The sequence below is a fragment of the Pelophylax lessonae genome, assembly GCF_965119305.1.
Source record: "Pelophylax lessonae genome assembly, chromosome: 3".
NCBI lineage: Eukaryota > Metazoa > Chordata > Amphibia > Anura > Ranidae > Pelophylax > Pelophylax lessonae.
The window spans coordinates 537,898,695-537,924,166 of NC_138770.1; the positions used below are offsets into that span (position 1 = coordinate 537,898,695).

General features: G+C 38.2%; 1 protein-coding gene across 3 annotated transcripts in view; it reads left to right on the plus strand.

Annotated features, from left to right (window-relative positions):
• SIPA1L2 (signal induced proliferation associated 1 like 2) overlaps positions 1–25,472 on the plus strand; it is a 601,890-nt gene that overhangs the window by 273,153 nt on the left and 303,265 nt on the right. For all 3 annotated transcript variants that reach the window (XM_082249126.1, XM_082249125.1, XM_082249127.1), the window contains 2 exons: positions 2,668–2,762; positions 22,643–22,737. In XM_082249126.1, coding sequence (XP_082105252.1) covers positions 2,668–2,762; positions 22,643–22,737 — 190 coding nt within the window. The remainder of the gene's footprint in view (positions 1–2,667; positions 2,763–22,642; positions 22,738–25,472) is intronic.

A 25,472-nucleotide genomic window follows, 5' to 3' on the forward strand; every position in this document is an offset into this window, starting at 1 on the left:
GGAAAAAGACGGCCGATCGGTCGGCCAACAATCTGTGCGTGTGTACGGGGCTTATTCCTCCGTTCAATATTTTATCTCTATTCCCTCAGTGAGTCCAGCCTCAAACTACACAGGTGTATCTCCTTAATCACAATTTCTAATCAAATCCAATTTAACCCATTATTTTCCAACAACCTCAAAATGATCGCACAAATTTCCACACCTCCACTTAATACCCCCCATAGCTAACTGCAATCATTTATTACTAATCTTTTACATCAAAACCACATCATTGTTTCATATTATTTTCATTAGCCATGTAGATTGGGCACCCCAAAGCCAAGAGTACCCAGCCCACACGTGAATGTCAGCAATAGCAGACTCATCACAAATTTCCCAGATTCCCAACTGTTTACCCAATCTATTCATTATCTCTCCTTAAACTCATCATATACCAAAGGAAAACGTGTACATGCTACCAAGCGCTATTCAAAAATCATAATTATTATCATCCTACTCACAAGAATAAATAGAGATCATAATCTCTATTTAACCCATTAGGGTATAAAGAATTTAGCTGTTTAATCCACCAAACTTCCCTCTGTCTGTCTCTCTTTCTCTTGTTCTTTTTTTTTTTATCCACATTTGAGCTATATACATTACAAGGTTGTTAGCAAACATATCTTAATTGCTTTTATTCAGTAGATCTTACCAATGTCTTTTCAGAAAATGTCTGCTCACATGTAGCACATTATTACTTGTAGTGTTGTAATATGTAAAGATGTCAATTTCACTTGTATAAGTAAATGAAATGAAGCTGTGTTCACTGCATTCATGTGCATGGAAGAATATTTTCCCCCTTTACATAATTTGGTATGTACAGTGAACATAGCTTCAGTTTGCTAAGTGAACATTCTCTACTCCTTTAGTAAATCAACCCCATCATGTTTAATTCAGAGGCAAAGATGCGTTTGACTGATTAAAAAGGGCTAAAATGTAATTGTGACAATAATCATAAGAGTACATAAAATGTATGTAGAAATATTCCAGTTAACCATAATGGCTAATAATGCTTTATACAGCATCCTTAGCAGAGGTAACATCGCTCCCAGCGGTCCCTAATTTCGAGGGACTGTCCCTGATTTGGAACAAAGTCCCCCTGTCCCTATTTCCTCCTCATTTTGGTCTGATCTATATAGTTGTATATAAAATGCACGTTTTATCTTTCAAAAAGTGTTTTCCAGTGCTTAACCCTTAATCCAATTTCTATTGCTGAATTTGCAAATGTTAAAAGTTAGTACTGAATAGTACTGGTAAAAAAAAGCACTTGTGGGTTTAGGTAATAATTTTTTTGTATAATTCTCCTTTAAGGGGGTGTGACAGGGGTGTGTGTCCTTTGCCTACTTACTTTTGCTGATAGGTGTCCCTCATTCCCATCTCAAAAAGTTGGAAGCTATGGAAATAGATATTAGATAAATATTTTTCTTAGTAATGAGCAAAAGTCTGCAATAATTTACCTTTTCCTAAGCAAGTTACAGTAAAACCATAAGTAATTCAGATTGCACCAATTTGGTTTTGCTTAAAACTTCACATGTCATAGCAGTAGCACTTTGTCCACAATTCAAATATCAGCAAGACTTCCCTCTCTCTCTCTTATCATCACAATCTCCTCGTCCTTCTGCTATCTCTCCGATATTTCCCTCACCCATGTTTTCATGGGGGACTAAACTTTTGGTCATATGGCCAGTGATTTCACTAGGGTTGCTGTCACCTGGTGCGGTAAAACACAGTATCACCCCCCTCCCCCCCCAGGGCAGCGAACGGTCATGGTGCGCACCCCAATCCGACCCCTGTAAATGATGCAGTCGGTGCCGGCGTGCGGATTTGTGCACTGTCACGGATGGGGGTGACACCATGGCGGTCAGATATCACTTCCTACTTGATAGTGTCACCCCTCTGGCGGGTGTCACCCAGGTGCATTCCGTAACCCTATAGCGACGCCACTGTATAAGGCAAGGCCCAGTTATCTCACAGTTCCAAAGAACAGGTCCACTCTCTACAGAATTCTTCCTCTGCCCAGCAACCAGTCACCATTCTCTGGATTGGAAGCGGATATCCCCCAATCACAGAATTATAGGACATTAGTTACACACGGATGGGAGGAAAGGGGCCAAAGTACTGTAAGCACCCCTTACAAGTATACATTTCTGCTAGGAGTAATGATTATAAAATATTTATAAAACATTCGTAACACCTTTTATAAAGTTTGAAAAATGATATATAAGCTGAAAGTTTTTATATAACAAGATTTATAAATTAAATCAGCAGTATCCCGTGGACCCCAATTTCTCTGAAACTCCAAGGCCTCCTTGTGCCTTTCTACATTTTTTGTTTACATTGTGTCCTATCTTGGTGACAGATGTCTCCCAGGGGGTCATAATGCTAGATTCGGTCAAGATGCTGGATGAATTCTGCTGTAAAATATTCTGAGTAAAGTCACTCTGAAATGGAATTAATTATGTAAAAGTAATTAGCTCTGATTGAATTTAAAAATAGCCCATGGATGTCCTACAACATATTGCGGTGAAAAGAGTTATTTCTGTTGGCTCCTGCTCTTGCTTGCACCTCTGTACATGCTAATTTTAATATTCTTAAAGGAAAATTAAATCATTTATATCTTTCTTTTAGGTGTCAGTCACCCATTTTACATGAGAATCAAGAATTTGCTTCCACAGAAATAATTGGAGATTGTGAAGAGAATTTGGATGCCATCAAACATTCTGGTAATGAAACTTACATAGCTGATTGAACAGTTTCATGTAAACAGTGTATATTGCTTTCAGTTATATTAATATGCAGCACTATGCATTTTGAGGATAGCCTACTTTTTACCCATGTTATTATCATAATTGACGGTTGGTTTTCCACTTATTAAAACAATTGTCCATTCTCTGCACATGTTTTGCCACCATTACCAGTTTGTTTCCTACAAATTATGACAAATGCCCTTTCATTTCTCATATATTGTAACGACTCCCCAATTGTTGCCCATGTATTGTCAAAATTGCCTGTTTTTAGCGCTTGTTTTATAAGAGTTGGTTGTTGGTTGCACATAGGTATTGGTATTACCATGTCTACTCATTTTACTAAATATTATAATGAGTGCCTGTTTTTTGCCCATAAGTTGTCCAGGCATTTTAACTATTTCCTAGTTGTTGCCCAATACTTTTATTGATTACCTACGTATTGCCCATTTTGTGCCCCAACAACCTATTTGTTACCCATCTATTGTCATCATTGCTTATTTATTACCCACTTTTTGTATCGATTTTCTGTGTGTTGCCATCTGTTATTACACTTGCCCCTTTTTTGTCCTTGTGTTGTCATGACTACTAGTTTGATGCCTACGAATTATGATGATTATCTCTTTGCTGCCCGTATATGTAGCAGTGGCCCGTTTGTCGCCCAAGTATTATAACAATTGTCCATTCATGGTCTATGTATTGCCATAGCTACCTGTTTGTTTTCCATGTATTGTCATGATTGCCCAATGGTTTCTTATGTATTTTAAAGCAGCCCATTTGTTGACCATGTTTTGCTACACTTTTTATTTTGGTGCCGGTGTACTAAAAACAGATGGCTGTTTGTTCACAACTACAAATTTTTTCCTGCATGCTACCAATTTTTTTACACATGCATTTTTACAACTGCTTGCTTGTTGGCTATGTATAGTCATGATTGACTGTTTGTTGCCAAAGTATTGAATCAGTTTTACATTTTTTGCCCGTAATATTTGCATGTTCATGTATTGCCAAAACTACCTATTTGTTGCACACATATTGAGAATGATTTATTAAAGGAGCTGAGAATTATCACCTAATTTAAGAAAAGATTCACTTTAATTATCTATTGTGCAGATGAAATAAATAAACAGGTGGTTGCCTTTCACATGTGTAGCGCTTCCTCCGCAGGAGCCGCTGGTATATTTGTTTAGGTCTTCCACACTTCTTGCCACACAGCCAGGCACAAGGCATTTCTCACAGCCAGGTGCACACTTCTGCTCGTTACGCCAATACCAGTCTAGGGGTTTTGTTTTTGTTGTTTTATTGAAGAACTTGGATAGTGTAAGGGAAATAGTGGGATACTTCCAAATTGAGCTATTCACAACGATGACTCTAACTTCCTTTCCTAGTGCAACTTGGCTGAGGTCCTTGCAGAAGGCAGATAAATACTTCTTCACAGTAACAGCAAACCAATTGCAGAACAGAGCAATGTCCCTTAGTAAACTAGTGGACAGTTCTGGACAAAGTTTTAAGAATACTAGCCAGTGTTCTTCTTTGTGTAGACCCTCAGCTGACTGATTGAGCACAAGAGGGCGTTACCTGTTTAGGGATCCTTAGGGTGTCTGTACTCACAAGGCTCCTGAAGCACCACCGGCAGCCTTCTCTCTCCCTAATACCAGACCACATGCACTGTAGACTTTCCCTCTCTCAGTTATGATATGACCAGGGTCAGCCACACAGACTTGAGGCCTTCAGGTTGCCCAGCTGCGATCCACTGCTAGGGAAGACCTACAGTGGATGTGCTCCTAGAATATAAATACCAGCACCCAGCATGCCTAGGGACACCTCCCCTTCCAATTGGCCAGGGCTGTATAAATATTCATGCTACTCATCTGCATGGTCTCCACCTATAGCCCAGAACCTTTCTAGGTTGCTTGGACACAGGGACACTCAGACAGCATAAGCAGCACCAGAGCACACTGAGCAGCAGGACTAAACGATCACGACTTCTGTTAAGCAGATAGCCTACATAAATTTACCTAGCTGCTCCTCTGTTAAGCAGAGGAGCCAAAAACGATTCTAACTACTCTAGCACCTACCTAGGAAGGTGCTACACATGATTTAGCAAAATGCCTTTAGTAGATCAGAGTAATTGACTCAATTGCCTGTAGTAATTGTAATGATAGCCTGTTTGCTGTCTGGGTATTATAACAATTAGTAATTTATTGTCCATGTATTCTCTATCGGTAAATCTTTTGTGATGAGTGCTTGTTTACCGCCCATGTATTTTAATGATTGCTTGCTTGTTTACTATGTATTGTCGGGATTACCAGACTGTTGCCCACCTGCTGTCATAATTGCTAGTGTGCTATCCACGTTTGTTATCCATATATATTCACAACTGTGCTGTGTTACCCACATATAGCCACTTTTGCCAGTGTGCCAGAATTGTCAGGGAGTTGCCCATGTATTGCAACAACTGTGTGCAGGTTGCTTGTATATTTCCACATTTGGTCAATAATAACCACAGCTGAGTGCAATGACAGCATTTGTGTGAGCATGTAGTTTATACCTTTTATATTTCTCTGAAAGATTTGCAGTGTCCAAGTTCAGAAAACTCTATTTTGTATTAAGGTAATGGACCTTTTATTCAACATTCACTGTGCTGCAGAAATTCCTATCTTTTGGCACCATGTAGTTTTCTGATGTAATGTGCATGGCATCCGAAGACCGAAAACAGGAGATGTAATTGCTGCATCAAACTGTATATTCATCATCTAGCAGGAACTAAAACATTTACAAATAAACCTCTCTCCGCACAAGACTCCATTTATCACAAAGACCAGCTGTGGTGCCACCTTGTGTTCTATGCAGTTTGTTACATTCTGGGGTCTTTTTATAATAATATTGGATAAGATAACTCAACAACTGTCTTTGGCAATTTTTCTCAAGGCATCCTAATGCTTATTTATTTGGAAGTCATATATTAAAATGTGCAACCTTGGGTGAACAGTTGCAAAGCAGTTTAAATAAGTTGTCATGTTTAAACTGGGCAGATTTGATAAAGTTTGCCTAAAATAAGTGCGTTGGTTCACAATTTTCTGAATTTACGCAAAGCTAGAGGAAACACTTTAGGAGGTTGTTCAGAAATTGAAGGAGAAAAACTGTAGTTTGTAAAAAATAAGAGGTGATAGCAGAAAGATGACATATTGTTTTAGGCAGTTAGCCTGCTCTTCCTTTCATTGCTAGTAATGTTCAGTGTAGGCAGTCCAACTCCAGTGGATCAGGCAAATACAGACAGTAAAGAATCTGGAGGTAGTGGTCTGGTGCCAGGCGAAGGATTTATGGTGAGGAGGGGAAGGAGTTGGGTGGAGGAGGCACAAGGAGAAAAAACAGAGAATGGCAGCAGTTACAAGCTGCAGTTCCGATTCTGACCCATTTAAACCCAAAAAACCTATAGAAAATGTAAGTGGAGGCTTAACCACTTAACCTCCTGAAAGTTTACCCCCTTCATAATCAGGGCATGTTTTTCTACTCAGCACTGTGCTATTTTAACTGGCAATGGCTCAGTCATGCAATACTGTAGGTAATGAAATTACTATAATTTTTTTTCACACATAGAGCTTACTTTTGGTCCCCACTGGGTTTCTTAACTTTATAAATGAAAAAAATGTGAAAAAAACATGTTTTCCTTAGTTTATGTTATATACCTTTGTAAGCAAATAATCTGTCTTCATCTATTTAGGCCAAAGTGTAGTCTGCTACATTCCTTTGGTAAAAATAAGGCAGATCTGTGTATATTATTCAGTCTTTGTGAAACTTATAGAGTCTACAAACTATGGTAAATATCTTCGAAAATTGATCAGTCCTGTTGTGACGGCCTCTCTTATTTCTTGAGGCCCTAAAATGCCAGGACAACACAAATACCGCCAAATTACCCCTTTTTGGAAAGTAGGCAAGGTATTTAGTAAGAGGCATTTTTGAAGGTGTCATATTTTTGTCACAATTTTTTGGAAAATTAAGAAATTTTTTTTTTTTTTACATACTGTCACCAGTGTGGTTCAAATGTCTGGTGTGGTGGTGATCAGGGATTCTGACTGGTGACAGTATGTAAAAAAAATATATATATTTACATTTTTTAAAGTTTTTAAAAAATATTTCTCTTTTTCACCATTACACACCATAATGACACTGTACTACTCTGCGAGGGGTGGGGAAATTTTTATTTTTATTTTTTACAATGTTATTGCTTATAATAGTGATGATCACTGTTATAAACAATACTTTTTACTGTCATGAATGGCTTTCTTAAAAAAAAAAAAAAATACTTAAAATGTAAAAAAATATTTCTCATCTTTTAGGGTCCTTTCACACGGTCCGCATTCCTTTGCGGACCATGCTCTGCTCAGCAGGGATCGATCGGCCAATCCCCACTGAGCAGGCGGATGACCGCTCTGTCTCCGCACTTTGTGGAGAGGGAGGTGTCAGAGCCCCGCTGCTCTCTATGGGGAATCCCATCTGATCTGATCCCCAGGACGGATAGAAAAAAAAGGGGTTTCCATCCGTCCGGATTTCACGGACAGGATCGGATGCGGATGGCAGCGGACATGTCTCCGCTGACATCCGCTGCCCCATAGGGATGCATGGAGGATCCGATCAAATCCGCCTAAAAAACTGACAGGCGGATCTGATCGGACCGCCCGAGTGAAAGGACCCTAAGAAGTTTTTGAGGAGAAGGCCTCATGGCAGATTGCAGTTGTTTTTGCAATCTCAGTGTCTCTGTTCCACACAGACTGGTGACTCACTGAGCTAGCCCTCATTAACATACTGTGCAGGAGGGTGTTTTTTTTTTTTTTAATCTTAACCCTTCAAGACAGTGTTCAAATCTTATTTACAATGAATTATGATGAGCTGTCAGCACAGTACAGATTGGGTTAATTATATTAAACATTATTCCGCAGCCTCCTCCTAAACATTACAAACAAGGGAAAGCTTGGTAGGATTTTTAAGCAGGTAACGAGGTAAACAGCAATTTTTATTTGAGAAAGCATTTTATTAGGTTTTAAGATTTATGAATTATTTAAAACTGCAAAGATTACCATAGTAGTAGTACAGAAAAATAATGTTAGAATTACAAGGCAGTAAGATGAGCACAAGAAAGAACAAAATGGGGGGGGGGAATCAAATGTCACAGAAACAAACATTAGTGTATGCAAAGATTCGTACAAACTGGCGGATTAGCAGGACAACTGGCAGCTGTGTTTTAGAATACAATGGTACAGCATACTAATCTTACATGTATTTGGGGTTGTAAAACTGGAGGTAATCTTCATGTTGTGGAATTGTACAACACTTGGTGGTTTTCTGTTTTGCTAGTAGCCTATTAACCACTTCAGATCTGCAAGGTTTTACCCCCTTAATGACCAGGCCATTTTTTTTTGTGATTCAGCACTGCATTGATTTAACTGACAATTGCGCGATCGTGCGATGCCATACCCAAATACAATTGATGTCTTTTTTTCCCCACAAATAGAGCTTTCTTTTAGTGGTATTTAATCACCTCTGCGTTTTTTAAAATTTTGTGCTATAAACAAAAAAAAGAGTGACAATTTTGAAAAAAAAAAAACACAATATTTTTTACTTTCTGCTATAAAACATTCCCAATAAAAAAATGAATCACATTTTTTTATCAGTTTAAGCCAATTTGTATTCCGCGACATATTTTCAGTAACCCCCCCCCCCAAAAAAGCGTATATTACATGGTCTGCGCAAAAGTTATAGCGTTTACAAAACTACGGGATAGATTTATGGATTTTTTATTTATTTATTTTTTTATTAGGAATGGCGGCGATCAGCGATTTTTATCAGGACGACGACATTGCCGCTGGACAGATCAGACCAGTAACTGACATTTTTGACACTTTTTGGGGACCAGTGACAATAATACAGTCATCAGTGCTAAATAACATGCACTGTTACTGTAAAAATGACACTGGCAGGGAAGGGGTTAACACTGGGGTTGATCAAGGGGTTAAATGTCTTCCCTATTGTGCTTACTAAATTTGTGGGGAGTATGGGTTTGACAGAGGCAGAGAGAGATCAGTGATTCAGCTTAGCTTAGCTAAATAACACAATCATTCCCAGCCTCTCAGACAGAAGAGCCGCCATGCTTTGTTTACATAGGCAAACGGCACTCCTGTCATTCTAGCCGAAGATCGCGAGAGGCCAGCAGCGATCGAGCCCACTTCTCCCGTGGCCTGGCTCTCGCTGTGTTTAATCACAGCGTGCGCCACCGAAACCACGTGCACATAATCACATAGATCTACGTGATTATGCACAACCGAGCCGCCCTGCTGCAGTAAATCTGCATGGGGCAGTCGGCAAGTGGTTAAAGGGGGATAGGAACAAGCATGGACCAAAAGGGTTTCATCTGAAGGGATGAGAAATAGAAGAGGTTTTAGAGAAGAAGAGTAGAGGATGAGGAAGAAAGGGGGGAGGAAAGGGAAGAAAAATAGGAGGGGAGGGTTATGGGGAAGGGGGGAGTAAAGAAAGAGAACAGAGAGATCCCTGGGGTACGGTTGAGCACATGGTTACTTCAGTTTCATAGAAGGTGATTTTAGAGAGAAAGAAGGGATTGGCCTAGGTGCATATGGCTGTTGCATTCTAGCCATAGGGACCATACTTTAAAGAATTTAAAATGGATGTTCGTAAGGATTGCAGTGCACATCACTCTCTGTTCCACCTCTGCAAAATTGAGGGTTGGTTGCTTCCAAGCTTTAGCCAACATTTGCCTGGCAGCAAGAAATATGAAACCCAATAGGTTCCCTTCTCATTTGGGGAGGTAAGAGAAGGTCTGTGTAGCAATGCTTCCCAGGGATTCCAAACCAAGTTTCGATTTAGAATTGAACTTGTCATATTGTATACTTGGAACCAGAGTCAACAGGCCTTGCGGTATTTAAGGGATACTAAAGACTTGGTTTTTTTTTTGTTAAAAATAACAAGCATGTTATATGTATCTGCTCTTTGTAGTGGTTTTGCACAGGACAGCCCAGATCCTCTCTTTCTTGGGTCCCTCTTTGATGTTCCTGGCCTCTCCCTCCAGCAAGCTGCTTGCTATGGGGGCACCCAAGCAGAGCTGAACCTCCTTGTGTCCATTTAGACATGGAGCCATGGCCAGCCCCACCCTCTCTCTCTCCTCATAGACTCACTTTTATTGACAGGAGCAGGAGCCAATGGCGCTGCCAATGAGGAGGGACGTCCCGGGCAGCCGAGACACTCCTGCAACATTGCTGGATCTAGATAGACCTCAGGTAAGTATTAGGGGGCTGAGGGGGGCTGCTGCACACAGAAGGCTTTTTATCCTAATGCATAGAATGCATTAAGATAAAAAACCTCTGCCTTTACAACCACTTTAAAGTACCATGCCCCCCATGACCTTAAAAGCAGGCTGAAGAGGCGCTAGGGGCAAATGTAGCGATGCAGTCAGGGGCCCTTTAGCAGTGGGAAAGCACTTTGAAACAGTTTCCTTGAGCTAGTATATTAGGTGAGCGTACCGCTGCAGAGGCACAAAATATGTTTCAGTCAGTTATATCTAGAAATTCTCCCAATCCCCTCTCCATTGTTTCACATATAGGAGCTTTGACAAGTCCATACAGTTGGTAAGGCAAGTTATGCTATGTTAATTGGAACATGTAGAAACATAAAGTAGGCATTATCCCACTTTGGCTGCAAAAGTGGAAATACATTTTAACCTGCTGAGTCTTAGATTTTTAACATAGAGCTGTAGTTACATTCCATTTTCCTAGCATAAAAAAAGCATTGAATAAAAAAATACTGCCTTCTGTGGCATAAAGCATAGGCAAAGGAGTACGTGTCATTAGGGACAGAAAATATTTCAACTGGACAAACCCTGTCTGGTAGACTTCCCAAAAGACGATGAGCACAACCAAACTAAGTTAATTTTTCTTTAAGAAGAGGCATTTAAAGGGGATATGATCACCACATACAAATACATAAATGGCACATATAACTTGGTGCAAAGTTATTCACTTTAAGGTTATTGTAAAGGACAATGAAGTATTCTAAATCTGGAGGAAAATAGGTTTTACTTATAAAGGCTTCTTCATAGTAAGAGCCATAACAATGTGGAAAAGGCTCCCTTAGGAACTAGTACTGGCCAGCTCAGTTAATTGTTAAAAAAAAAGGTGCATTCCTAAATTCACAGAATATATTTTGATATTTAAATATATAATGTAATACCAAAAATTGGAAATCCAGGAATATATAGTTGTCTTAGGGGATCAGGAAGGATTTTTTCTTCTGTTGGAGCAAATTGGGGTGAGATAAGGTTTTTTGACTTCATGCCTGGTATCCTATATGGCAGTGATGGTGAACCTTGGCACCCCAGATGTTTTGGAACTACATTTCCCATGGTTCTCATGCACTCTGCAGTGTGGTTGAGCATCATGGGAGATGTAGTTCCAAAACATCTGGGGTGCCAAGGTTCGCGATCACTGCTATATGGCTATAGGGTTCTGTTTATGGAAGTTTTCCATTTATTTATTTATTTATTTATTTATTTATTTTTCTATTGGTTGAACTTGATGGACTTTTGTCTTTTTTTTTTCAACCTGACTAACTATGTACCTAATTATGTAACACATGAAGCAGATCCTGTATATGTAATGAGCAAATATGGCCATCCTTATTGTACATATATAGCTACAAACTATACACAGAAACAATAATTTTAAAATGTAAATCTTCTCTGATAAGATTATTAACATTAAGCTGATACCTTTGACATGTACTGTATTATAATTCCGTTCTAATGCAGTGGTTTTCTCAGAAATTTGACCTGCAGTGTTATCTTGCTCCTGGTCCCAGCCTGCTAAGTTTCATTATAGTTTGTCTGCCTAACCAGCAGTTCATGCTTAAGATTTTGATCAAAAACAACAGCTCAAGAACAAGCATAATATAATTTTCTGGCTGACCTGGTAGCAGGTGGCATCACACGGCTGCACATTCTACAAAGTCATTGTGAAATAAATACAGAAAATGTTTTTCTGTATAGAAAGCCAGTTTTCAGATTAGGTCAGGTTAACGGTTATAGGTACTCTAGCAATATATGAGTTTTTTTTCCAAACTATTTTAAGCATATGTCAAAAAAAAAAAAAAAATATATATATATATACAATTAATATTTAATATATTAATTAATATTAATATCAAAGGTACTTGTATTGTATAACCCAGTCAATTTATGCATCATTCCCTGTCCTCGAGAAGCTTACAATCCAAGGTCCCTAGTCCATGATTCACATTCATAAATACACATACTAGGGCCAGCTTAGACAGGATCCAATTAACCTACCAGCATGTCTTTGGAGTGTAGGAGGAAACCGGAGTACTTGGAAGAGACTCACGCAGGCACAGGGAGAACATGCAAACTTCAGGCAGGTAGTGTCACGATTGGGATTCGAACCAGCAACCTTAGTGCTGCTAATTACCTAGATACTGTGCTGTCTGTAGTACACATTTTTATATGTTTTATCTCCTCTGCAAGTGCAGAAAAATACCTGTTGATGAGCAAGAAATGTACTCAGCTCTTAAGTCCTGTTGTGGGCTGACCATACACACACAGCATATTTGTGGACAGAGTCCACCCAATGTCTTGTTAAATTACTCAGCAACTCTCAGATCTCTACAGCACAAAGGCTAATCATTCTCTAGTCCAAGATAAGAACCAGGAGGGCTCTTTAAGATAACACAGGAAGTGTAGGGAGGGCACAGAGCAACTCTTTATTTCTGACCAGATCAGCAGATATAAGAAAATGCTAGTATATCAACCCCTTCCTGCCTAGCCTTTGCTTTTGGCTCTCGATCACATGTTTGCTGATAGCTGCCCCTGTACTTTCTTAAATGAAGAAAAAGATAAATTGTATCTTTTTTTCCTTGCTAGAGGAGAAGTATGTAAACAAAATAAGTTGTGTAAAAAATAAATTAAAGATAAAACAGATAAACAAGGGTTTGATCGATCTAAAGGAAAAAAGGTTGAGGATTATGTTTAGAAGTAAAGGTCACAGTCAAAGTCAAAGGTCAGGGTCAGGATGTTTTCGGTAGGTTAAAAAAAAACTAGCATTTCGCATGTGGTAGCATTTTAAATAGTATAGATGTGGCAGAATTACAGTGGGTACGGAAAGTATTCAGACCCCCTTAGATTTTTCACTCTTTGTTATATTGCAGCCATTTGCTAAAATCATTTAAGTTCATTCTTCTTCCTCATGAATGTACACATAGCACCCCATACTGACAGAAAAACACAGAATTGTTGACATTGTTGCAGATTTATTAAAAAAGAAAAACCGAAATATCACATGGTCCTAAGTATTGAGACCCTTTGCTCAGTATTTAGTAGAAGCCCCCTTTTGATCTAATACAGCCAGGAGTCTTTTTGGGAAAGATGCAACAAGTCTTTCACACCTGGATTTGGGGATCCTCTGCCATTCCTCCTTGCAGATCCTCTCCAGTTCTGTCGGGTTGGATGGTAAACGTTGGTGGACAGCCATTTTTAGGTCTCTCCAGAGATGCTCAATTGGGTTTAAGTCAGGGCTCTGGCTGGGCCATTCAAGAACAGTCACGGAGTTGTTGTGAAGCCACTCCTTCGTTATTTTAGCTGTGTGCTTAGGGTCATTGTCTTGTTGGAAGGTAAACCTTCGCCCCAGTCTGAGGTCCAGAGCACTCTGGAGAAGGTTTTTGTCCAGGATATCCCTGTACTTGGCCGCATTCATCTTTCCCTCGATTGCATCCAGTCGTCCTGTCCCTTCAGCTGAAAAACACCCCCACAGCATGATGCTGCCACCACCATGCTTCACTGTTGGGACTGTATTGGACAGGTGATGAGCAGTGCCTGGTTTTCTCCACACATACCGCTTAGAATTAAGGCCAAAAAGTTCTATTTTGGTCTCATCAGACCAGAGAATCTTATTTCTTACCATCTTGGAGTCCTTCACGTGTTTTTTTTAGCAAACTCCATGCGGGCTTTCATGTGTCTTACACTGAGGAGAGGCTTCCGACGGGCCACTCTGCCATAAAGCCCCGACTGGTGGAGGGCTGCAGTGATGGTTGACTTTCTACAACTTTCTCCCATCTCCTGACTGCATCTCTGGAGCTCAGCCACAGTGATCTTTGGGTTCTTCTTTACCTCTCTCAACAAGGCTCTTCTCCCCCGATAGCTCAGTTTGGCCGGACGGCCAGCTCTAGGAAGGGTTCTGGTCGTCCCAAACGTCTTCCATTTGAGGATTATTGAGGCCACTGTGCTCTTAGGAACCTTAAGTGCAGCAGAAATCTTTTTGTAACCTTGGCCAGATCTGTGCCTTGCCACAATTCTGTCTCTGAGCTCTTCAGGCAGTTCCTTTTGACCTCATGATTCTCATTTGCTCTGACATGCATTGTGATCTGGAAGGTCTTATATAGACAGGTGTGTGGCTTTCCTAATCAAGTCCAATCAGTATAATCAAACACAGCTGGACTCAAATGAAGGTGTAGAACCATCTCAAGGATGATCAGAAGAAATGGAAAGCACCTGAGTTAAATATATGAGTGTCACAGCAAAGGGTCTGAATACTTAGGACCATGTGATATTTCAGTTTTTCTTTTTTAATAAATCTGCAACAATGTCAACAATTCTGTGTTTTTCTGTCAGTATGGGGTGCTATGTGTACATTCATGAGGAAGAAGAATGAACCTAAATGATTTTAGCAAATGGCTGCAATATAACAAAGAGTGAAAAATTTAAGGGGGTCTGAATACATTCCGTACCCACTGTATGTCCCAACAATCTCATATCAGTGACAGCAATATATATATATATGTACCAATGATCTTTTGTTATTGCCACCTACAAAATTATTAATATAAAATGTAATTTTGGAGGGTACTGTTCTTTTCTTATCCTCAATGTTTTTTATGACCACGTTTTCATGTTTTCAAAGTCAACTTTTCAGAAACCCAACAAAAATATTTGAAATTAAAAAAACAAACAAAAAAAAAAAAAAACAACAAAATGATGCAATGACATAATGTAAGTCACCGACAGCTCTGAGTCTCATTCTAAGGATCAGGATGCAGAAGGACCAACTCTCAATCACATCTTGTCTGTGATAGCCTGTGATTGGCTATAAAAGTGATCAGTAACTGTATAACCTGCCCTAGCACTCTTTCCCCTCTTGAATGGAGAAAAAGATACATTGTATCTTTTTCTCCTTGCTAGGGGAGAATTGTGTGACAAGAAAAGGTTGCATAAAGAAAAAAAAATGGAAGGAAGAGAAAAAAAAAGGAACAATTGTTAGATCAGGGTTTGTTTTAGCTCAGTGTCTTTGTTTTTGGGTCATAATTTAGGTCAAAGGTTATGATCTTGGTTAAAGGTCAGGGTCAATGTGTTGTAGCTGTGCATAGTAATCAATAAGCTTCTAACTTCAGCTTATTCAATTAGGTTTTAACAATGAGGCTCCATTCACACTGATACAACATACGCTCTGACTTTGAGAGCACATGTTGCATGGCATGCATAAATCAATACAAAAGGTGACCGCTACCCATGCCACATCCCAATATGTACAGTATAGAAAAAAGACGCAGGGCCCAGTCTTGCAATAGGTGGACTTTAATAGCATTAGCATGAGACCAAACCAATTTTTTTATGAAAGTATCAAAATGTTTTATTTTAAAAAAAAAATTGATAAAACAGGACGTATAACATGATGTCCAAAGTGCAACATAACAAAACATTAAAGACATTGGTGAAGTATACGGACAGAAAATGTGACCCTTAAAATATCACATCCTTGACTATTACATCCTGGGTAATAATCCCCAAAGAGAGGATATCTTTATATTAGGTCGCCTCCTGCAGGTCAACTCATTTCGCTATAGTGCGTAGCTTCCTCAGGACCACTATCGGAGGAAAAACCTATTCTGCTAAACATAATAAACACAGATACATAAATACACACATAAGGTTTCAATAAATGCAGACATATATTCAGTATACAATATATCAGTAAATTGACAATCCCTGGGGGAGAACCTATAGCAAAATCAATTGGATCCATTTGGGTCATCATATGCATGTCTTTTCAGCGGACATAGGAACCCCAGGATATCCCACCTATAAGGGGCTTCATTACCTTAATATTCCAACATCTCCAAAGCCAAAATATAAAAAAAAGAGAAAAACACCTTATTTTATAGAGTGACGCTACTAAAAAACATAGCACTGTTGTATATTCCTTTTTTTCTCTAATATTAATGTATACATGTACCTGTATAGTAGATGTGTCTCAGCCCATGAGACTTAAGGCCCGTACACACGTACCGATCGTCGGCATACAAACGTCGGTGGACGAAGGATCTGCCGATTGTACGCGTGTTAGTATGGTGCCTCCGACAGATGTCTGCGCACAATCCGCGGACAAAAGTCTTTCTTGCAAACATGAAAATTTTTGTATGCCGACACCAGAATGGACGATTGTTCGCCTGTCAGTACACAATTCGGCCGACAGACCGCAGATTTGCAAGACTGGGCATGCTCAGAAAATAGAAAACACAGGGAAAGTTAACCATTACATGACATCACTTCTGCAGTCGGCGGACAAAATTCTTGTGCTGTCCTTGTGCTGTCTTTGCACTTTTCAGCAGACACCGACATCCCGGGGAGAAAAGAGGAACATTTGTAAGCCGACCATCGGTACGTGTGTACGGGGCTTTAATCTAAACATGTGGCAGAGGATAGTCGTTCTGTACTAGCACATGGTATAGGAACAATTGATCCACTGCTCAAAATCCCATTCAGATAGTGGGGATATCTATCAATGATTCCCTATGAGAGCCATCTTAACTGGTCCGACTTGTGTTGGTTTGACTTTGGAAAAGGTTCCTGCACTACTTTGGTCCAACTTTGGTCTGATTTCAGTCCATTGAATATCATTGAAGTTGTATTCATGTCGGATCAGCATCTTAGCTGATCCACCTTGTGACATGCTCAGAGGCAATGTTAGCACTGAAAAATGTTTTGAAAAAACAAAAAAAAATCCATACCAGACCCAAGTTGCACTCATCTCAGGTTGGATCCTGTTAATTAAAGTCTTACTGATGTCTGACCGATGTTGCAGGGCAAAGTCAGATTGAAAATAGACCCTGCATTATTCCGGCAAGATCATTATCTTGCCGAAAAATAAGGTTAAACTGAGCATGCGCGAGTGACGTAATTTACTGGAGCGATGTAAATAAAAGAAGAACGGCTGAAGTTACAGGCAAGGTGAAAGGTTAGTAATGTAATACGGACCCAGAAGATTTATATTATGCAAAGTTGTCAACATAATGATACTACCGCTTTAATGTATCAAATCAGTTGTGTATACAGTACTTGCTATCAGACTGTTATTTTTATTAGAGACAAGGAAGATAACCCCAATTGTTTGGGACTATAAATGCCACTAAACACTGAAAAAAAGTATACACTAAAGTATTAAAAAAGATCAAATTTTATTTATACACAAAACAAAGGAAAAAATTAATTATACAATAAATGCATATATATATATACATCAAAATTTAAAATTGCATGCAAGAACAGACCATCCTCAGCACAGAAGACTCCTAATTACAGCTGGTGGAGAGAACCGGACAGGACCTACGCGTTTCGGGTATAATACCCTTCTTCAGGGATCAACCAGAGTTCAAAACACTAATTGTGCCTATATAAATACATTTTCTTTTAGTGATATATAAGTAAAGGTATACTCAGAGAAAGCATATTTTCCTATAAAGTATCATGGTTATTGAGTAATAGTACCTACCAAGAGGAGTCCTCATATAAAGAGAGATGGGCTGTCAATTAAAACGGTAAGTATACCGAAAGAGGAATGCCGAGTCTCCCATATACATAGTTCACTGGGTAAGAAGATGAAAAGAAAAGAGCTGGCGTCTGCACAGAGCGCCACAGTGATCCACAATTGGTCCAAACAGGTCCCTACATGTATGTATGGGCCAGTATCGGGTACCTAAGATGAACAGGTTTAAAAGATAGGAATATTCAGTATCAGAAAATAAAGAATCCCTATGAGAAGGAGAGGAAGGAATAGGGCATATACCATACCTGTTATAGATGAATAGTCAACAGAGTAAGGTAGGAGTATCCATCCAATATATGGAGTATTTCAAAGATGGGGGTCTAATATATGAATGAAGGGGGAATTCTTACTCGTCATGAAAATATATAATGATCTAGTGAGGTAGTGCCGTGGTAAGCATAAAAAGTACCAAAGCCCATGTGTTGGAAAAAAATCTGAGGAATTGTGTACGGCAAAGAAGAGGGAATTCAAAAGGGGAATGTGTGTAGGTACAAAGGAACGAAAACTATTATAAACTAGACAGGTTACCAAACATTTTTTTTTACTTAGACCTAAACACCTTGTTTTTGATAGAACATAAAGCCCATCTACACTCAAAAATATGTATTTACAAATGTACCCGTCCTCCCTCTGTAAATGCTGTCACACCTCTTTTTTTTTTTTACTTATAAATTAAGAAATCTTCTTTACCGTGTGATATCATCACTTTACAAAGGCCTTCATTTTGCAGTAGAGAGTTGAGATCCAAGAGGTTGCCTTATGTCACTTCCTCCAGATGTAGTTCACCCCCATTGGATACCATTCTCGCATTCATTGGAAGAAAGGGGGATGTTTATAATGGCAAGTAATGCCTCGTTTCCACTGAGCGGATCGGTTCGGGTCGGTTCGGTACGGTACGCTAATTTGAGTGTTTCCATTATGAAAGTGGCCCATACAACCGAACCAAACCGCACCATTCCTGGTCCTGCTTCAGATGTAGGGCCATAGGAAATGGTACGGTACGGTTAGGGCGGAGCTACTGGCGTCACACGATAGAGTCCTCTGATTGGCGGACAGGAAACCATCAATGCTCACGTCAAATGAAAGAGCAAAACAAACACCTCATTTGGTGTAAACCCTGCATGGTCCCTGGTGGTCCGACTTGCAGTGGAAACGCTCACCTGAATAGACCGGACCATTCTAACCCTTCCAAACTGTACCGACCCGAACCGTTCCGCTCAGTGGAAACGAGGCATTAGATAGCCCTCCTTCTCAATGCGTGCAGTGATGCAGCTGCACAGAGTGACATTGCTGACGTTAATTCACTGCAGGCAAAATAATGTTGTTACCCTGCAAGAGGAAGTCCCTTGAACTGATAGGTTTCCCAGGTCTTTACGTAAAGAAAGGAAGTAAGGAGTTTTTACTAATGTAAAGGTATCAATTTAGTAGTAATGAAACTTTTACATGGAGATTGTTTGCTTTTGGCTATAGTTATATTTTAAATTCCAGTAAAACAAAAACATGCTAACTGAAAGGTCTGAACATGTGAGGGGGATGTGGCACTAGAAAATACATTATCTCTCAGCATTTTAAATTACTGTGGGGGAGGGATGGCAAAGCTACATAAAAATATTATTCAGCAGTATTCACTGAAAAAGTTGCTGCAACATGACAGGAGGTAATGCCCATGATGTATGACCCTCAGATATTTTGCTACTCTAGTGTGTTGACAGTTCCAGTGCAGGTTTTTGAGATTTCTTGTTAAGTTCTGTGAATACAGTTAGACTTGTCGCTAGAGTATACGCCTCCTACACATCAGGTATCTAACCATCCAAAGAAATGTATCTATATATAAAATGAATAAAGTTGGCTCCAAAATATTTCCAGGGCTGTATAGGTTAGAAAATCAAATATTATGTATGGAATGATAAAGGTTCCCAGACTTTCCAGAGATGTTTCCCACAATACATTTTTGGTGTTTCTAGATTGTTCGGAATTGCTGGTTTTCAAAGGAATAAGTTAAGCACCTTTAGCTGATACAGAATGTTATACTTGAGAATTCCTGGGCAAGCAAGCAAGCAAAGCCTCCAGATAATTTATACTCCTACGTGCAGGCAGTTGTTTACCATAAGAGATACATCAGATATTTGCATTTCCGAATCAAAATTTTGGTATAATGTAGATACTGTTTCTGTCAATTGTTTGCTTTTTCAGCTCACCAATTACAATAGTAGGAGGTAAAATCCATATCCAAAATAGAGGAACACCAAGTACAATAGTAGGGGGTAAAATCCAGATAATAGTAGGTACAATCCAATAGTAGGAAGTAAAATCCAGATCCAAATCCAGAAAACCGTTTCAGTTTCTTCGGAAACAGCCATAGCCTGAGTATAAAATTCTGTACCCGCCCTGCCAGTATGTTGTATGAGATGGACCTTTGCGCTCTGTGTTGAAGGTCCAAAATGCTTCCTTCTGAATCAGAGCAGGGATTCTCCAATTAGCAGTAAACACAATCTTTGCTGATTGTAGAAAGGCCACTGCTTCCACACAGAAAGAAAGGATTCTTCTCTATGTCATGCTGGCAGGAACCCAGCTTTTCCATCCAGGCTGTGGCTGCTTCTAAAGAAACCACTATTAGATTTGTATTGTATTTAGCTGCTTTAAACATATAATTGGGCTTTTGAATTTTGAGAGCAATTTAATACATTTAATAAATGACATGTTTTTTTTAAATTGAAATGAAACCTATTTTATTAGAAATTTTAACTGAACTAGGATGGGATTAAGAAAAAATATTTTCCATTAACCTGATTGGATGTTTTGAGTGAACAGGCTCAAAGATTGTTGAGAAAAACTCTCTCCTTAATGTTAATATTTGTTTTTGTGCTGTTGACCTACATTTTGCAGCTATATAACAATTTTTTGCTTCAAATATTTTATTAGGTTTTTTTTAAAACTTGGCAATGTAAAAAAATATGAAACAGTAGAAAATATAACAAGAAAATAAAAAGAGAACTGCCTCCAAATTACATTTTATAATAGTAAAGAGCAAAAAATAGAATGCTCGATGTTTCCCATGGGACCTATAGAGTGTGATCATTGGGATATATATTTCTGTCACTGATATGAGATTGTTGGAATTGAATTTTGCTACATCATCTATCCTATTTATAAAGTGCATAAGCAAGGTTAATACTATACTGTATATGCTAGGTACTGCCAATCTATCTGCAAAGAGAAAAAAGGATTTTAATTATTGTCTTGCTGGTTTCAGTGTATTACATGGAAGTAATTCAGTTTTGCTACTCTAATTGTAAATGGGTGGGAGGTATTAAAAGTATCTTTAAGATATACTGTATGTATAATCCAATCACTTAAACTTCATATAAACTTTAACTACGTTGTTGTAAATATAAATGTTATTTTCTATATTTTCAAATATGCAGATTTTTTTTAAATAATACCCAGTGATCCTACCATGGTGATCCTTGCTCGGGCTTTTCCTTTTATAGATAAATAACTTGCACATCCACCCTTTCAGAATTCAATAAAACCTAACTTTTATTATTTACTAAATCCAATATTTTCCCAATGTAGTCTCACTGTGTGTTTTAATTTCCTATTATTTGCAAATCCCCTCTCTTTAGGATGAGATACCATATTTCAATTACCTTTTTTTATTAGTTGTGTCCTTTCTAGGACCTACTATACTCAATCAATGGTATTCCCATTTTCCTAGAACCTTTTTAAATTTCTGTCTCTTTCTTTATTATCTCTCCGTATTCATCTTTTCCCACAAAAGTAAAGTCTCCATAGAATACATTTTTCTGATCTTTTCTTATTTAATTTTTAAAATAAATTTCACCCAAACATGCTTCCCCTCTTTTCATGACATTGCCAGGGATTACGTGTGCTTATAGCATTTTTGGCACTTAAGTTCGTAAATGCAAATAGCAAGAATATTCTTTCTTTTTGTGTGTTACTGGAATAAAAGAACATCAGAAACAATTATGCTTTGGAGACTTGTAAAGATAATGATGTGAAGAATAAAAGAGAGATGAAAAGAATAATCTATGGGAATTTTCAAGGGAAAGAATAAGGAGATTCTAAAGAAAGGAAGACACAGGGGGTTATTAACATACAGTAAATAGACTGTGCACTTTGCAAGTGCAGTTGCACTAATTTTCCCAGAGCTTATTGAATTTGATGAAGCTCTGTCCATCATCCAATCATGTGCAGACAAAAATACTGTTTTTTTATTTTCCTTGTACCTGGGTATTCTTTATGATGTGAAGCTTCACCACGTTCAATAAGCTATGGGGAAAATTAGTGCAACTGCGCTTGCAAAGTGCACAATCTATTTGGCTTAAGTAAATCCACCCCAGAAAGTTATAGAAGCTATAAGAACACAATGATACTAGAGAGGAAATTGGGAAAATAATTGTATTTAATAAGTAATATACGCAAGATTTTAGTGAACTCTGATGGCGTGGATATTCAAATTAGCAATGTATGTCAAAATCTATTATGCGGGAGAGAAATAATTTGAAACTCCAAATACAGTGTAAGGTTGTTTTTTTTTAGAAATAAAAACCTCTTTTGATATTTTTCATGCTATAGGGTGACACATTCTGTTCCTTGATCCCTACCTGAGGATTGCCATGCAGCCATCACTGGAGTCTAGTTGTGTAGATAGGGAGTAGCTGTAAGGAGATTGCAGAAGATCAGCAGCACTGAGACACAAAAAATAGAAAGTATTCTTTTATAAAAAATGGCAACTGTTTGATATAGCATACTACAAGTCTTTCAGTTAGGGTTTACTTTCTTCTGTTTTTCCACTTGTTTCCAAACTATGGGGCCATCCTACTACACATATCTAAAGGTGGCCCCATGAGTTAATGCTCTACTGTAACCTTGTTTTATTAAAGTGATTTTTTTTTTTAATTTGCTGCAAACACCTAAAAATGTAATTTTTTGTTTATCCACCAGAACATTGGCTTATGTCACCTGATAAAATAATTGGTTCCTTTCAAGAAAAGGCTGTTCAGAAAGAAAGCAAGATATCTCCTAACAGGCATTTACATGTGAGTGTATTTTTTATTTGTATTATAATTGTAAAAGTATAATAATGTATTCAGTAACAGCATTTGAATGTTGAGAGACATAGTGAACTGGGGAAGATTGGCTCTCATTGTGCCTCTTGTCAAACAAGATAAGACCGTGATATGTATATAGGAGGCATATATAAAGGTTTTGGTTAACTCTGTCTGAAGTGCTTCATCTAGGTAAGCATTTTTAAAAGCCAAGGGATCTTTTTATAATAAAATTGCTATGTGACTGTCTTGCTGCAGTATTTCCCTGAAATACCTCAATTGGGAAAATACTGCATAATGGCCAATAGATGAGAAGAAAATAATTAAAAAAAATAGAACATTTCACATATATTACAAATATTAAAGGGATTACTCACTATGTTTTTGCCAATACCGGGACACTGGCAAAGCATTTTTTAAATAAATAGACTAAATGTAAAACATATGTTTTAGCAGGCATACTTGTTCTGACCCATGCTAAAGCTCTGAACATTACAAAAAAATGGCAAAATAACTTAATCCTTGAGTTTGATAAATATAAGGCATTACTTGCTGAATTATAAATAAAAGAAAGAAATGCATATGATAAACACTGGTGTGTAATCTGTCATCACAATCTTATGAAAGGCTGGGTAGAAGAATAATGGGTTGGAGGTGTTATCCTAAATTAATACACATCTATAGAGAGATGTTATTCGCAAGAGATGAAACTGCACCTAAGACTACTGCAATCCTTAATGCCAGCTTGAAGGAGCTCATCTCTCTGAAATCTTTCTCCTACACACAATTCAGCAAAGTTTTGGAGCTGCACACCCCTTCCAAAGGGTTAAATCAACTTTATTGTTCACACCCATCAAACTCCCACTAGCAAAGGAGGGGACGAAGACAAAGGAAAAAGGGGGAGACGAGATTGGGGCATTAAAAAGAAAAGAGGAGGGAAGAGGAAAGGGAGGGAGTGAATGGAGCCCTAGGGAGAGAGGAGGGGAGAAGGGGGACATGGAGTAGAATGAAAAAAAACTAAAAAAGAAGAGAATACAAAGGGAAAAGGGGAGGAGGGAAGTAAAGGGAGGAAGGAAAGCAAAGGAAAGGAGAAGGGGGGAGAAAAAGAGCAAGGGAGAGGCAAAAGCTCACTTACTAGATAAAAGTGAAAAACATGGCATTCATAATTTAATCCTTGTGGCATCCTTGTGTCTGCAATGTAAATATCCAGAATACATTCCTCCAGTTCATAACATAAACCTATTACTTCTTCTCTCTGGTCCCTCCACCCTTTCTATGACCTGTACCATAAAATAATCTGTTTTCCTATTATGCAGTTGAATACAATGCTTGGCTACATTGGTCTTTTTTTCTGATTTGATTACACAAAAGTGAACCATAATCCTATGACAGAGTTTCTTACTTGTTTTACCCACATGTACCTTGCAAATCAACACAACATAATTTAATAAATATATAATTTAGTTTAAATTACAATTTAAAATTATTTAATCTTATATTGTTTATTAGTAGCACAAGCTGTTTTGACTCTTACTTTCTCACATAAGGTTGCAACTACAACATCTAGTTTGACCACATCTATATAGACCTATAGGGTTTGATTTACAAATTCTTCTGTGTTCGTATAAATTTCAGGGGACTATTTATCCAAAGGCTTTGTTTATTCACCAAACATGCTTTCCTGCATGACAATGGTAACTTTCCACATATTAAAAGAGATGATCAAACTATTCTTTTCATGTCCAATTTCTACTTACTGAGTATTGTAGAGAATGGGCATGCCCAGCGGTGACAGTAGTTTTTTGTTTACTATAGATGCACTGAACTAGCTGTTGAAGAAAGTAGTAATTTTAAATGTACTTCTTTGGTTTGAGCTCCATCATAGTGGTAGTTGGAATCAGCAAGTGCTAGTGAGTAGAGAGCATGGATGAACCACCTGTGATAGTGGTAAAGGTGCTGGTTAAATGTGTAAATAAAATTGGTTTACAGAGCTCAGTAGCACAAGTTAAATTTATACTTAGAAGTAAAATACGGTGGTGAGCTATTCAGGTGTGGAATAAAGTGAAATTGCAAATCTCATAAACCAAATAAATATAAGAAATATTTTGTTAATGAATCTTATCTCTTGGTGATAAAAAATAAAATTCACTAAAAAAGTTCATTCATTCATACAATCGCTTGTGATGGGATAAATATAATAAATCAAAGTCTATGAACAAGTTCATCCATTCATAAAGTCACTTGTGATGTGTTCTCACCTACAGAGTGTTACCCGAAAGATATGAGATTTAATTTACCTCAGACAATATTCAGGTTAAATGACAGTTCTTTGACCATGAGTAATAGTTTCAAAACAGCAATATGAATTTATTGATAAGTAGCCTTGAAGCCTAAAACAATTCACAATAACTTTATCTCTAGTACATACACAAAAATACAAACAGGAAAATATTCAAAGTTTAACTGAACACATGTAGCGCATGGGATTCAAATTATTATGATATGCCCCGCCAGACAGACAACAGATACTACATACATGTATAGATTTAAATGCTATGAGGTGCCCTGATATTTACCAGTGGTTAAGATGATATGGGGTCCCCTTCTCAGGTCCATGGCTCTCTCTTCCTCTCTACTCACCTTGCAATAATATACACCTCTATCCCATAAACTTGTATAGAGCTATTCTGATTGGTTCAGCTATTCTGCCCTGTTCATCCCTCTGG